This window comes from Mastigoproctus giganteus, chromosome 1, assembly GCF_048544385.1.
Source record: "Mastigoproctus giganteus isolate SK-2022 chromosome 1, ASM4854438v1, whole genome shotgun sequence".
Taxonomy (NCBI): domain Eukaryota; kingdom Metazoa; phylum Arthropoda; class Arachnida; order Uropygi; family Thelyphonidae; genus Mastigoproctus; species Mastigoproctus giganteus.
This window is the reverse complement of record NC_143575.1, coordinates 253,877,396-253,889,443: the sequence shown is the minus strand read 5'-3', so window position 1 is coordinate 253,889,443 and position 12,048 is coordinate 253,877,396. Positions and strand designations below refer to the sequence as shown.

Genomic DNA, 12,048 nt, shown 5'->3' with positions numbered 1-12,048 from the left:
ATACAGGGCTTGAGGCAGGACCTCAACCCGGATCCGTTGATGGTGTTGATGTTGCTCTAATAATAACTAGGCCATCGCGTCCCAGTTATTATTTTAATATTTTTTTACTGTATCGAGAGATCAAGTTTCCGATTAAAGACAAATATTCATTTCTCTCTGCCAATTATTTTTCCCAAAGTGAAACCCTTTAGAATTTTTAGAAAGTTTTCACTATACTTTAATCTTTTTTGGAAGTTTCGTTTCTCCTAAGTTAAGAATTCGTAGATGTTTTAACGCCTACCAATTCTTTAACCTTACATTTTACAGTTTTTCTTAAATGTTAAATTGGGCTTCCGGATCTTTCAAGACATGTTTCATTTTTAACTCCCATTTTTGCAATATTGGAGTTGGCATTTAAAGATTAAGAATTTATCTTTTTTGAAGATATCAGTTAACGGTATGAAAAAATTATCACGCTTGTGGATGTTTGCTTACCCACTTGCTGATAAGGTAGCCTTTCGTAAAGGAGGAAAGAACTGTGGAGGCGTGACCAAAGGAGTAACACAGACAACAGCTGTAAGTTGATGGGTGTCATGTTTTATTAGGCTTACACATTCAAACTACTTGGCAGATAATACAAAAGAGTAACGTTAATCCATTCAGGCTTTGTCTCTTCTAGACATGGCTGAAATATTTTAGGTTATACTGTAGCTCGCTCATGTTTGCGTGAAATATTGTATTGCTTTTAATGATATTATATAAATGAGGCTGCGCCTAGTCTAGCTCAAACAGTCTTTGCGCCTTCTAAAGATTATATCGCTTTTAGAGTGCATATATTTTAAAAACAAGTTTGGTAAAGTAGATTTAAGATTAATAACGAAAGTTATTAATCAGCTCAAGGAGTCAACACGACAACAGTAATAATAATAATAGAGACACTGAAGATCTACAAAGTCAACCAGACACTGACAGATTTCCTACAAGCAACCATGACAAAATGGACGCCATCAAGGTCGAGATCATCACGACCAGGCCGATACCCTTCAGAAGAGGAATCTTCCAGGGAGATTCCCTGAGCCCATTGTGGTTTCGTTTACCACTCAACCAACTGTCCACCATCCCCAATAACAGGAAGTACGGATATACCCTAAAAGAAGGAAGGAAGAATCTGTACACCCTCTCTCACCTGATGTACATGGATGACATCAGACTCTATGCCCAACTGAGAATCAACTCCTGCAACTCAACTACTCCGGATCACCGAAGAGTTCAGTACCGACGTCAGGGTGCAGTTTCGCCTAGACAAATGCAAGATCCATGGATTACATCGAGAACATCTAGCCGGACAAAACTACCAGCTGAAGACCGTTGAAGAGATTGAAGCCATGACAGAGGGAGAGATATATAAATATGTGGGAATGATGCAGGCTCACTAGTTAGAACATAATGAGATCAACGCCCATCTGACTGAGAAATAATAATAATAATAAAAAAAAACCTAGAGGGGAAAATCTTGCTATCTAATAATAATAATAAAAAAAAAAACCTAGAGGGGAAAATCTTGCTATCTACGCCTGAGACCGACTAACTGAGCCACGGAGGGAAAAAAAAGCCCATTAAAGTTCCTCGCGTCATCAACGGGATTCGAACCGGGGCCTTTTCCACGCGGTGTGGGGAGGAGGGTGACGATACCACTGTGCTACTCGCGCAGACGACTGAGAAATACTATGAGAGAGCTCTTCCTCGAGACCAAAGGATTCATTCGCCATCCAAGATCTGATAATGAACACCAGGAACTACAGGAAATAGATCGGCAAGCACCACGGAGTAACAGATGGCACATGTCGTCAATGCCATCTGGCCCCAGAAACAATCCAGCACATCAGAGCAGGATGCTCTGATGTGCTGGATTGTGTCCAGGATAATACATCAGAAGCTAATACAAAAATATCAGCTGATCAAAGAAATTTTTCCATATGACAAATACGAACCTCAGTCCATACTAGAGACCTCTACTCACAGATTATATTGGCACCGTGCCATAATAATGACCAAGACAATCCCTCAAGATCCAGCACAGCTCAACGAAAACAGCCAACTAAATGTCATACTCCTAAACATACAAGGTGTGGCTAAAATGAAACATGAACCGTTGCTTACCAACGCCTTACTACTGTGCATGTCAACAACATTCATATCGTGCTGTAGTTTGTTTTTTCCTGTACGGATCAGTTTTTGTTTTGTTGTAATCGGTTAAGTTTTGATTGAACTGTACCTCTTTAAGTGGATCAGTGTTCTTACCCTTCGGCGGAAAAATGAGTTTCGTAATTTAGAGAAAAGAATTATTATTAAATTTTTGGATTCATTTATAACAGGAGACGAATTCTAGGTCTTTCAGTATGATCCACTAATCAAACGTCAAAGAATATAGGGGCAAACTCCCTCTTCTCCCCTTTTAAATAAACCATACCAGACGTCATTGACGGGACTCAAACTCAGGGCTTTTTCACCCGTGTGGGGAGGACGACGATCCTACCAACTGTGCTACCTAAGAGGGCAGATTTTAGGAAGACTTCGTGAAAAAAATTCGAAAGACACGGCCCTAATTTATGGCCGGACAAATGGTTTTCACCATGGCATTGCTCCGTATCATTCTTCTGTTACAGTGAGAGTTTTTAACGAAAAACAAGCTCATAACATTGGAGCACTTCCGCTCCTGTTTTAGATCCTGGAAATCGCGAGTGGAGTGCTGCATAGGCGCGGCTGGAGAGTACTTTGAAGGGGATAAACATTGAAACTGTTGTATTTAAAATAATAAATGATTTAAAAAGTATATATCTTTTTAGCCGCATCTTGTAGTTAGTCAGCCATCGAGGAGGTTTAACTCCCAACTTTACTTCTTGACGAGCACTTTAATTTAAAAAAATAACTTCCCAATTTACAACAGATACTTAACAGTCATTCACCAGTATTATAAAGTGGATTTAATCATAACAAGAGGTATGCCATAAAAGACCTTCTCTCCGACCCTTTTCGCAGCACTATTTCAGTCATTTCTCTGCTCCTATGATGTATTTAATTATGAATTCGTATTTATTTTCAAATTTGTGGGTTCAATGAAATGCATCTAGCAATATATTTGTAAGTGCTCTGTTGGCTGTCCACGGACAAATGTAAATTAAAATAAATAAGATAAATAAATAAAATAATAATGAAAATTCCTCCTGTGTCATTTTTAAGTAAACTAAATTGTTTTAATCTGTAGATGAAAGTCTAACTTCCGGATTTCACAGAATGTTGCCAACTGATGATAAACAGTTGCAGTACCATTGGCTGGCGGACCATCCAGGTAATTTCTTTTCTGTGCCATTCGTTTGTGAACTTTATGAAAAATGCTTTCCAATTTTATTTTAATTTCATTTCACCACAATCCTATAGTGATACTCGCACGTTTACGTTATTATCGAATAAGTTCATTGAACCAGTTAGGAGCATGCAAACTGTGGTGGTATCAGAAGTTCTAGGGACTATAGCAAGATTAACATCCCCGAAAAGTATTCCCTCCTCTCCAGAATGTCACCGATTTTTAGAATGGGTCCTTGTATTGGTGATTCTCAACAACTTCAAATCATCACGTACTTGAGACCACTCTCTTTCCCAATCAATATTCTGCTCATCACATAATGAGATCTCACTATGTTCATCTAAGTGAAGTGGAAATGAATTCGTTGTACTGTTTGAACCTTTGTCAAACTTCAGCTATAGCTGTATAGCTGAAGCTATGGATATTGTTTGTTACTCTGCGCAGATATATATTTATATATCATTACTACTTGCTTATTATATTAATAAGAACAGAAACGTGAAATGCGTGTAGTATTTAAAGTTTTTATTAAAATTCCAGGAAGAAATAACTGAAGTATTACAAAACATTGAGGGTATATTACGTTGTGAGGTATGGGCTGCGAAGTGAAAAACGCTTAATTTTATGTATTATTAGTTAACCAATTACTAATTAATTGAGAACAAGATAATTAGTAATTTATTTTTTATTTCCCTTATTAAAGAAAAAGAAAAAATGCAGTTAACTTAAGAAATAAAAATCGAATTCGCATGAAATTTAACGCACTGCGAACATAAACTAACTTGTTTCTTTTGTAATCCTGAACTAAAATTAATAGTAGTAATGGAGGCATGTGATGAAAGAAAGCAAACGTATGAGGTTATGTAGCATCAGCCAAAAAAAAAAAAAAAAAAAAATTCGCGCATCCATTCCCTCTAAAAGTCTGTCCGATTCCTCCTTGAATTCATTTAAGCTATCAACTTCCACAACGACAGATGGAAGTTTCTTCCAGCAGTTAACCACCCGCTGGCTAAAGGCAAATTTACGCACTTCTATTCTACAACTGTCTTCCCTCAATTGAATTTATCCCCCTCAGGTTCATAATCGGAGCAAGCATTAGAATCCCATCAGAATTCAGCGTGCCCAACCCATTCAAGGCCTTATACACCTCAATCAGTTCACCTCGCAAGTGCCTAGTCTCCAGCTGCTGAAATTTGCAAAACTTAAGCCTTTCTTGGTAAGGAACCCCTTCGTTCCTCTTACCAATCTTGTTGACCTTCTCTGTACACGCTTAAGCAACTCAACATCCTTTCTAAAATGAGGCCTCCAGACCTGTACGCAGTACTCAGGGCGTGGCCTGACCATTGCCTTATGCAAAGGGATTATCACCTCCTTTACGTTAATGCATAGTTCTAGTTTCATTTGGTTTTTGTAAATGCTGGAATAGAATTTACGCAAGTTTGCGACCGAATTAGTTTTTTTTTTTTTTTTTAAAGCCGAATACCACTTAATTCGCAATCACCAAAATGAATGGGGGGGGGGGGGTTAAGCACATTGGTCTTTCAATTTGTATTTTTGATTTTTAGAATCAAAAGGATCCATATTAGAGGGATCCATTTTTTCCTCCCAGTCTGAAAGTATTGTAGTTGGGTTTTAGGAGCATCGGCGACTAAAGTCATATTGCTCCGTGTATACTGTCTGTAAATTGCGTGTGTTCTGTGGTCGATTTTATGTTTGCTGGACGAAAAAGAAAGTTTTGGGGAGAAAAAACCATGCTACCCTCGCCTGAGACCAACTAACTGAGCCAGGTTGTGAAAAAATCCCATAAAAATTCCTCACGTCATTGATGGGACTCGAACTCAGGTTTTTTCCAACCGGTGTGGGGAGAACGGTGATTTCTACCAACTGTGCTGTCCACGAGGGCTTCCAGTCTGAACATAGCGAAGTCTGCCTTACAATATTTAATATGGCCCTTCTAGAACAAGGAATCCTTGAAGCATTTTTCTATCTCTGATACGCTCTAAAGACTGCAGTAACACTCTCCTTTTGTAATATAGTTTAATTAAAAGTGCTTCATTTATAGGCAACATTTTAAAACCAACTTGACTAGATTCGGTTACTTAAGTTAGGAATACAGCTTCAAGCATCTTATTCACTGGAATTCTCATCTGGAGTCATTCCATTTTTTTAAACAAATTCTCTCCAATAAACAAAAGCTTATTATTATTATTTTTTTATATTGGAGAATGAATCGCTTATAAGACCCGGGATCGTTTTTTGATCTAGACATTGTAGAGATATTAATTTTTAAATGTGGGAAGAAAAAACTTTATAACCATCAGTTGGAAGTGTGTGGTCTAAAAATCCTTCCACTCTTCGAAGGAATGTAAATTTTAAACTCAGACTTCTACAAACGAGTACAAGAGTGAAATGCCCTCGTGGGTAGAACAGTTGGTAGAATCGCCATCCCCTCCACACCGGGTGGAAAAGACCCGAGTTCGAGTCCCATCAATGACGTCAGGAATTTTATGGGCCTTTTTCACGGTGGCTCAGTTAGTCGGTCTCAGGCGAGGGTGGCATGGCTTTTCGTCCAGCAAACAGAAAATCGACCACAGAACACACGCAATTTACAGACAGCATACACGGAAACACATGGCCTTAGTTGCTGATGCTCCTAAAACAACAAAAACAAGTGATGAAATCACTATACTATCATGGAGATCACTGCTAACATCACTGTATTTATAAAATACCAAACGAAAGCGATCAATAGTTTGCTTAATAACGATCTATAATTTCTACAAACTCTGTTTCATCCAGTTAAAGAATATTAGACATGTTCCATCAAATGCTGATATCATTGAAATGTCACTTATATTTAAACTATCACTTATGTTCATGTAACCATTTGATTATGGTTCAGCAGGAGAAAAGGATAAACAGATGGCAAGGTTAGAACGAATTGAGGATGACGATGAAGACGAAGAAAACGATATTAATGGCTATTTGTCTCGCCTCATGGAATTGAGTTCCTTGTACGGTTCGCATCCTGTCGAAGACGAATTTTCTTTCGCTGCACCAAATCAGTGGGCACAAGATGAAGATGAAGAAGACAAATTTTATCCAGGTAACTTTATAGATAGTTTATACTTTGAACTATATATGGATATTATCATATGATATTGTAGTATATGTAATAGCTGTTTAGTTAGGTAATAGCATAACCTTTCATAAATGTCCATACATTTAATTAAAAGTTAATTATCATTTTAATACTTCACTGATAAAATGCTTTAAACAATTCCACTGGTTTAGGTTACAAACGAAGAGGAAATTTTAGGAAGAGGCCGCTCTGATCGCTCTTTTCCTAAATTCGACGTCTGGCGCTATTAAATTTTCTTGAAATATTTGCAAAATATTAAATTCTGTCAAATATTTATTAGAGTTCTGCAGTACTGGTACTTTCTTTCGTAAATAAAAAAAAAAAACAAAAAGAAAAAGTCTGGATACTAGAATAGCAAACAAATTTTCAACAAGTTAAGAACTACTGTATTGAGATAGAATATTTAGGTTGAATGTAAAAAAGGTTAAAGTTGGAAGAACACTGGATTTAGTTTTAGGCTTGGGAATTAAATAGCGGCTAAATGGAAACAAGTAATTTCGAATAATATAGAGAGCAAACAGGGACAGCACTATGGAAGGGGTACCATTTGAGAACAGGCGTGAAAGGATTGCTGAGGGTAAGAACAATAGGACCGTGAAACGGGATTACGAAGTGTCTCCTTTGATCTAAGCCACCGTTAGGAAGTAAACAGAAAATGAGTGGACGTCCAATGTTCGCGTAAAAATAAAATGGCGTCAGGGTGGCTGATATTTTGGCAAGTTGGCCATGTTTAGCAGAGAAGGTGTGAACACGAAAATGAATGTCTTGGAGGTGACTGGCAAACATGAAAAGGTCATACTGCTGTGTGGAAAAAAAAAAAAAAAAAAAGAAATTTCTAGAGATGGTTTGGTTTGGGCGCTAGAGAGACAGCCGTGGTGAGATGTTTTAGCAAATAGGAAGGAATAAAAAATTAAACAGTATGGGGATTGGTTGGAGTCCTTGAGGGAAGCCTTCCAAACTTGAGGGAAAAAGAAAAGTTCGGGGGGAGAAAAGGGAGAAAGTCCACTCTGTATCTTACTTCTCTGTGGTCTAAGAGGAGAAAGTCGTGAGTTTGCGTGTTGAAGTGGAAGTAAATTTTTTTGGTGGTCAGAGTTCACATCTCGTGGTAGCAAGATGAAAAAGAAAAAAAAAAAAAAACAAGAAGAGAAAGAAAACCTGGTCCGGCATCGGAAGGCAGTGATATGATGATCAGCGTCCCTGGCAACGTAATCGCAAGCTGTACCTCCGAAATTTTGTCGCATAAGAGCCTACGACCTTAGCAATCTAGGGTCTAGGGTCCATCCCGTTGAGAAATAGCCAGTTGTGCAGATATGTGAGCCAAGAAAAGAAAGAAAGCCTGTCTGCCACTAAGGAAAGTAGTGTGCCCTAGAAATGGAAGAGAGCCTGTCCGCCACTAAGGAAAGCTCAAGAAATTGAAGAAAGCCTTTCTGCCACGAAGGAAGCCTGAACGCAAAGGAAATTGGAAGTAGCAGCCATTCCGGAACGTAAGTCTGTTCCTATTTTTTTTTTTTTTTCTCGAATCCTGAACTCAAGGACTCATAATCTAGCTCTGTAAGGAATTGAGTGATAATCCTTTTAAAAAAGAACATTCGTGTTGTATTAGGCAAGTTAGTTACTAAGATTGGGATAATTTGTTAGGAATATTAATGATTAAGAAATAACGAAAGGGTGGTACAGGGGTAATAAAAATAAAGTAATAGTATAAAGGAGTTATATTTATAGGGGTAGTATTGTAAGGATATGTTAACCTATATCATTAGTTTAGGCCAGGTGCCAACACAAGATAACATCTCAGATGAGGTGTAAAGAAAAAGAAGTTTTATTAATTGGGAAACCTCTTGAGTAAAGGGGATGACTAAGATGATAACTAGAGAGTAATTAAGGTAGAATGGGTGATCTGTAATGAATATTATTGAGTTAAGAGGATACCAGTTGTAATACATTTCATGTGTTGAAGGTTAGAAAAAAATATAAAAGAAGTAATAAAACTTGAAATGACTTTTACTGATGTAAGTGATAAAAATTGATAATGGAAGAGAATGGTAGAGTAAGCGTTGAGGATTCATATTAAGTACGATATAACTGATACAAACTGATATTAATTTGTAAATTGAGAATAGTTGATGAGGGAGAGATAGTGTATAGTACTAGTACGGTTCATATATATGGAAATTAGTATGCTTGTATGTAATTATTTGTTTTTTATATAAATGTATATAATGTTCATTAAAACTTGTAAATTTTGATTGAAAAAAAAAAGTGTCTTTAATGTTCTGCTAACACCCGCTTTACACACCCTACAATCTAGAATATTCTGTGAATCGCAGTCAGATTTGCTTTTGTGGGGTGAGATTGTGACTTCAGTAGGGTGGAAGTCAAAACTCAACAAAAACAAGCCAAATAATAATGTCGTGCGGGATGAAAAAACCCAGAATTAGCGATCCCATCGTTAATTATACAATTAAGGTGTTAATTATATATTCATATACATAATTAGGCATAAAATAATCATTTCATTAACTATATTATTCTCATTTTTATTTTGAGTATTTAATTTGATAAATGCTGTTTTGTACTTCAATGTAAATTGTTTCTGTAAACTTCTCGAGGCTCAATCGTGAACATTGGAATTATTTCGAACACACCCTGAATAGCCTTAATTTATATGATGAAAGATGGTAAGACGTAAGCACTTTCTTTGTGGATGTTTTTGGCACGCTATCGATTGTCTTGGTTACTGCTAGTATCGAATGGTAGCCATCGTGAGAAGTCTCCATTCTGTTATATTATTTATCATCTAAGTCAAGAATAGCGCAGAGTCGCACAATGTTCTTGCAAAATCCATCTCTCACTCTCGATAAGCCGATTGCGTTCTCTGATAAATTTCTTCAATTTTTTTCAATTATCTAGAAAATTTGCATTCCAACGTAAATATATTTTTATTCATAGAGCTTGGTGGTAGGCATGCGAGCGGAAGAAATGAAACAGCATAAAATATGTAATATTTTATGCTGTAGTCTCATGCCCTTGGTACTCGCCTGTTTTGCTTACCACTACTTTTCTGAGATAGCTGATGGGCCGCGTAGCGAATATTATTGCATTACAGAATAATGTTTAAGTACAATTACAAGTGCGCAATTTGGCCATAGTAAACCTTGTGCCCTCGAAGTTACCTCGAAGTAACATAGGCCCCTTCCTGGCCTAGTAACCTAGGCCAAGGAGGGGGCCTTCCTGCATTGTATGTTAATTATGTCAGTAAGTATATCATAGAAATACCCTAATTATACAGAATTTTTTTCTTTCACATCTCTGTAGAATGATTTAATCATTTCATTTTGTCTTTCCAGACCACAAGTGTCCTCCCCTTAACTTGTTGACTAGTGACTGCTCTGCCTTGGGAGATATCACGCTAGACGGACCTATGAAACAGCTCATGCTGCATGCATGCAATTGGCATGAAGTCTGTTATTCTTGTGTAAGTACTGCACTATTTAAGCTTGTTTTTACATTAGTAAAAATGGAGTTCTTAAAATACAGTAGTCAACTATGGGTTCTTTTTGCTTTTTTAATTGAAAATCATTGTATCGAAAACTTTATCGCCCATTTAAACTCACCAAATCAATTAATTACCACTGTTTACTGGTCTGAAAACATGCACGGACAGCTGTAGCTCTCGTGCCGGTACGAGCTTGTTATTTCAACCTGTCCAAAGCGCATATACTCAGTGGCCAGAGAAATATGACCATACAGCAGTATTTCGTGAATTGGACCTCTCATAACGCCAATATTTGAATACTCCATAGCATGTAGGTTAAGAAATTAGAAAACATCGCGAGATATGTCTTTTTTACAGTTAAGACAAGAAATAGGTTTTTGTATGCTCAATTTGAATATTTTAATTTATACAATGAAATATGTACAAAGTTGCTATACATATCATTGATGGGATCCCATATCTTTCAGCTTAGCTTGTCTTTGCAATGCTGATTGAACTTCATATTTACTTAAGATTATCTGTGCTTTCTTTTGCCCAAACTTTGTCTTCATCAATGTTACATCTTAACTGACTATCTGAATAAGTTATCTAGCTTCCGATGAGGTAGCATACTCTGGTTACTGTTATTAACTGTCCTCTCTACCTTTGGATCATCGATCAAACGTCGACCATCGATCGATTGGATCATCGATCAAACTACTATTACATTCATTAATATTGTTAATGCGCATTAAAAACGATAAGGTACTCAGCGTTGAATAGTTCTGGCTCCCACTAGTAGCCCAAGGCCACTAAGATCAATAGCCATATATTTTTACTTTTTTTTGCCCATTGAAGTGACTTCTCATCAATGGCACATTTTTTCCAATTTGTACCAAAAGGTATTCATGTGGTAATGCATAAAGGGACTATGTCTAAATAAACCTAATTCTTTCATCGAAAACATTCTTCACATCGAGTTCTTTTGTTGAAATCTCGGTGTAGCTTTCTTCTCAACGGCTTTCCTCTCGGCTTTCTTCACAACGTGGCCGAGCCCTCGTGGGTAGCACAGTTGGTAGAATCGCCGTCCTCCCCATACCGGGTGGAAAAGACCTGAGTTCGAATCCCGTCGCTGACGAGAGGAATTTTAACGTGCCTTTTTTCACAACGCGGCTGAGTTAGTCGATCTCAGGCGAGGGTAGCTTGGTTTTTCTTCTGGAAACTCCAGTTTTTCGTCCAGCAAACAGAAAATTTACAGACAGTGTACACGGAGCAATATGGCCTTAGTCGCTAATGCTCCTAAAACCAACACAATATACTGACACCTCTCACTTTTAGTTGCCTTGGCGCTTAATGCATATACACGCACTCGCACCTAATATAAGCTAACATAAAAACAATCACTTTTTGTAATATATTAAATGTCGTATACCTTGTTTGTTTCAGTACAGTTCCAAAGGCTAATTTCCCGAAAATGTGTTTGATTGTTTGTTTGTTTGTTTGTTTATATCCAGGGTGAAGCCTTTGGATTGACATCAGATGACTGTGACGTTGGATTTGTACATCAGAGTCGCACGATGTGTCGTGAGGACGTCCCTTGTCAATCAACAGCTCGTCTACTTCTCTTACCTCTACGTCAGAGGCGCGTGTTCTATAAACGTAGTAACCCAACAGTGTGCTACGTTGATCCATGTGTTGAAGAATTTCTTCGTCAGGGCTAAATAGTGTTGCTATGATAAAATATACCAATAACACTAAGAAAATAAAAATACAAAATAAGTTTTCTAATTGATGTTTGTTATTTCAAAATGAAAAATTTGTCTGCTACTAAAACAAGAGTGTATCCTATTTAATAAAACAGTCAGCACAAACTGATGTCCAATTGTGATTCCGATTATGTTATATGATTTGAATATTATTGTTGTGATCTGATATTAAACTGTTGACCTTGTTAGCAATTTTAAAGAATCCAGATGTTATGTTATAATGCTGTTTCTGATAATGGCTGCTTTTGTATTCCGATACTGGTGCATGAAATATTAATGTTAAGTCAAATGATTTATGCATATTAATTATACTGTTAATCAA

General features: G+C 37.1%; 1 protein-coding gene across 3 annotated transcripts in view; it reads left to right on the top strand.

The window, feature by feature from the left end:
• Positions 1 to 12,048, top strand: part of LOC150091791 (uncharacterized) — an 81,265-nt gene extending 69,217 nt beyond the window's left edge. The window contains exons 4-7 of one of the 3 annotated variants that reach the window (XM_090376934.1): positions 3,245 to 3,328; positions 6,249 to 6,449; positions 9,833 to 9,960; positions 11,475 to 12,046. In XM_090376934.1, coding sequence (XP_090233060.1) covers positions 3,245 to 3,328; positions 6,249 to 6,449; positions 9,833 to 9,960; positions 11,475 to 11,681 — 620 coding nt within the window. In that variant the 3' untranslated portion in view covers positions 11,682 to 12,046. Of the gene's footprint in view, positions 1 to 3,244; positions 3,329 to 6,245; positions 6,450 to 9,832; positions 9,961 to 11,474 lie in introns of all 3 variants that reach the window. The other 2 variants (XM_090376925.1, XM_090376942.1) reach the window with 2 other exon arrangements.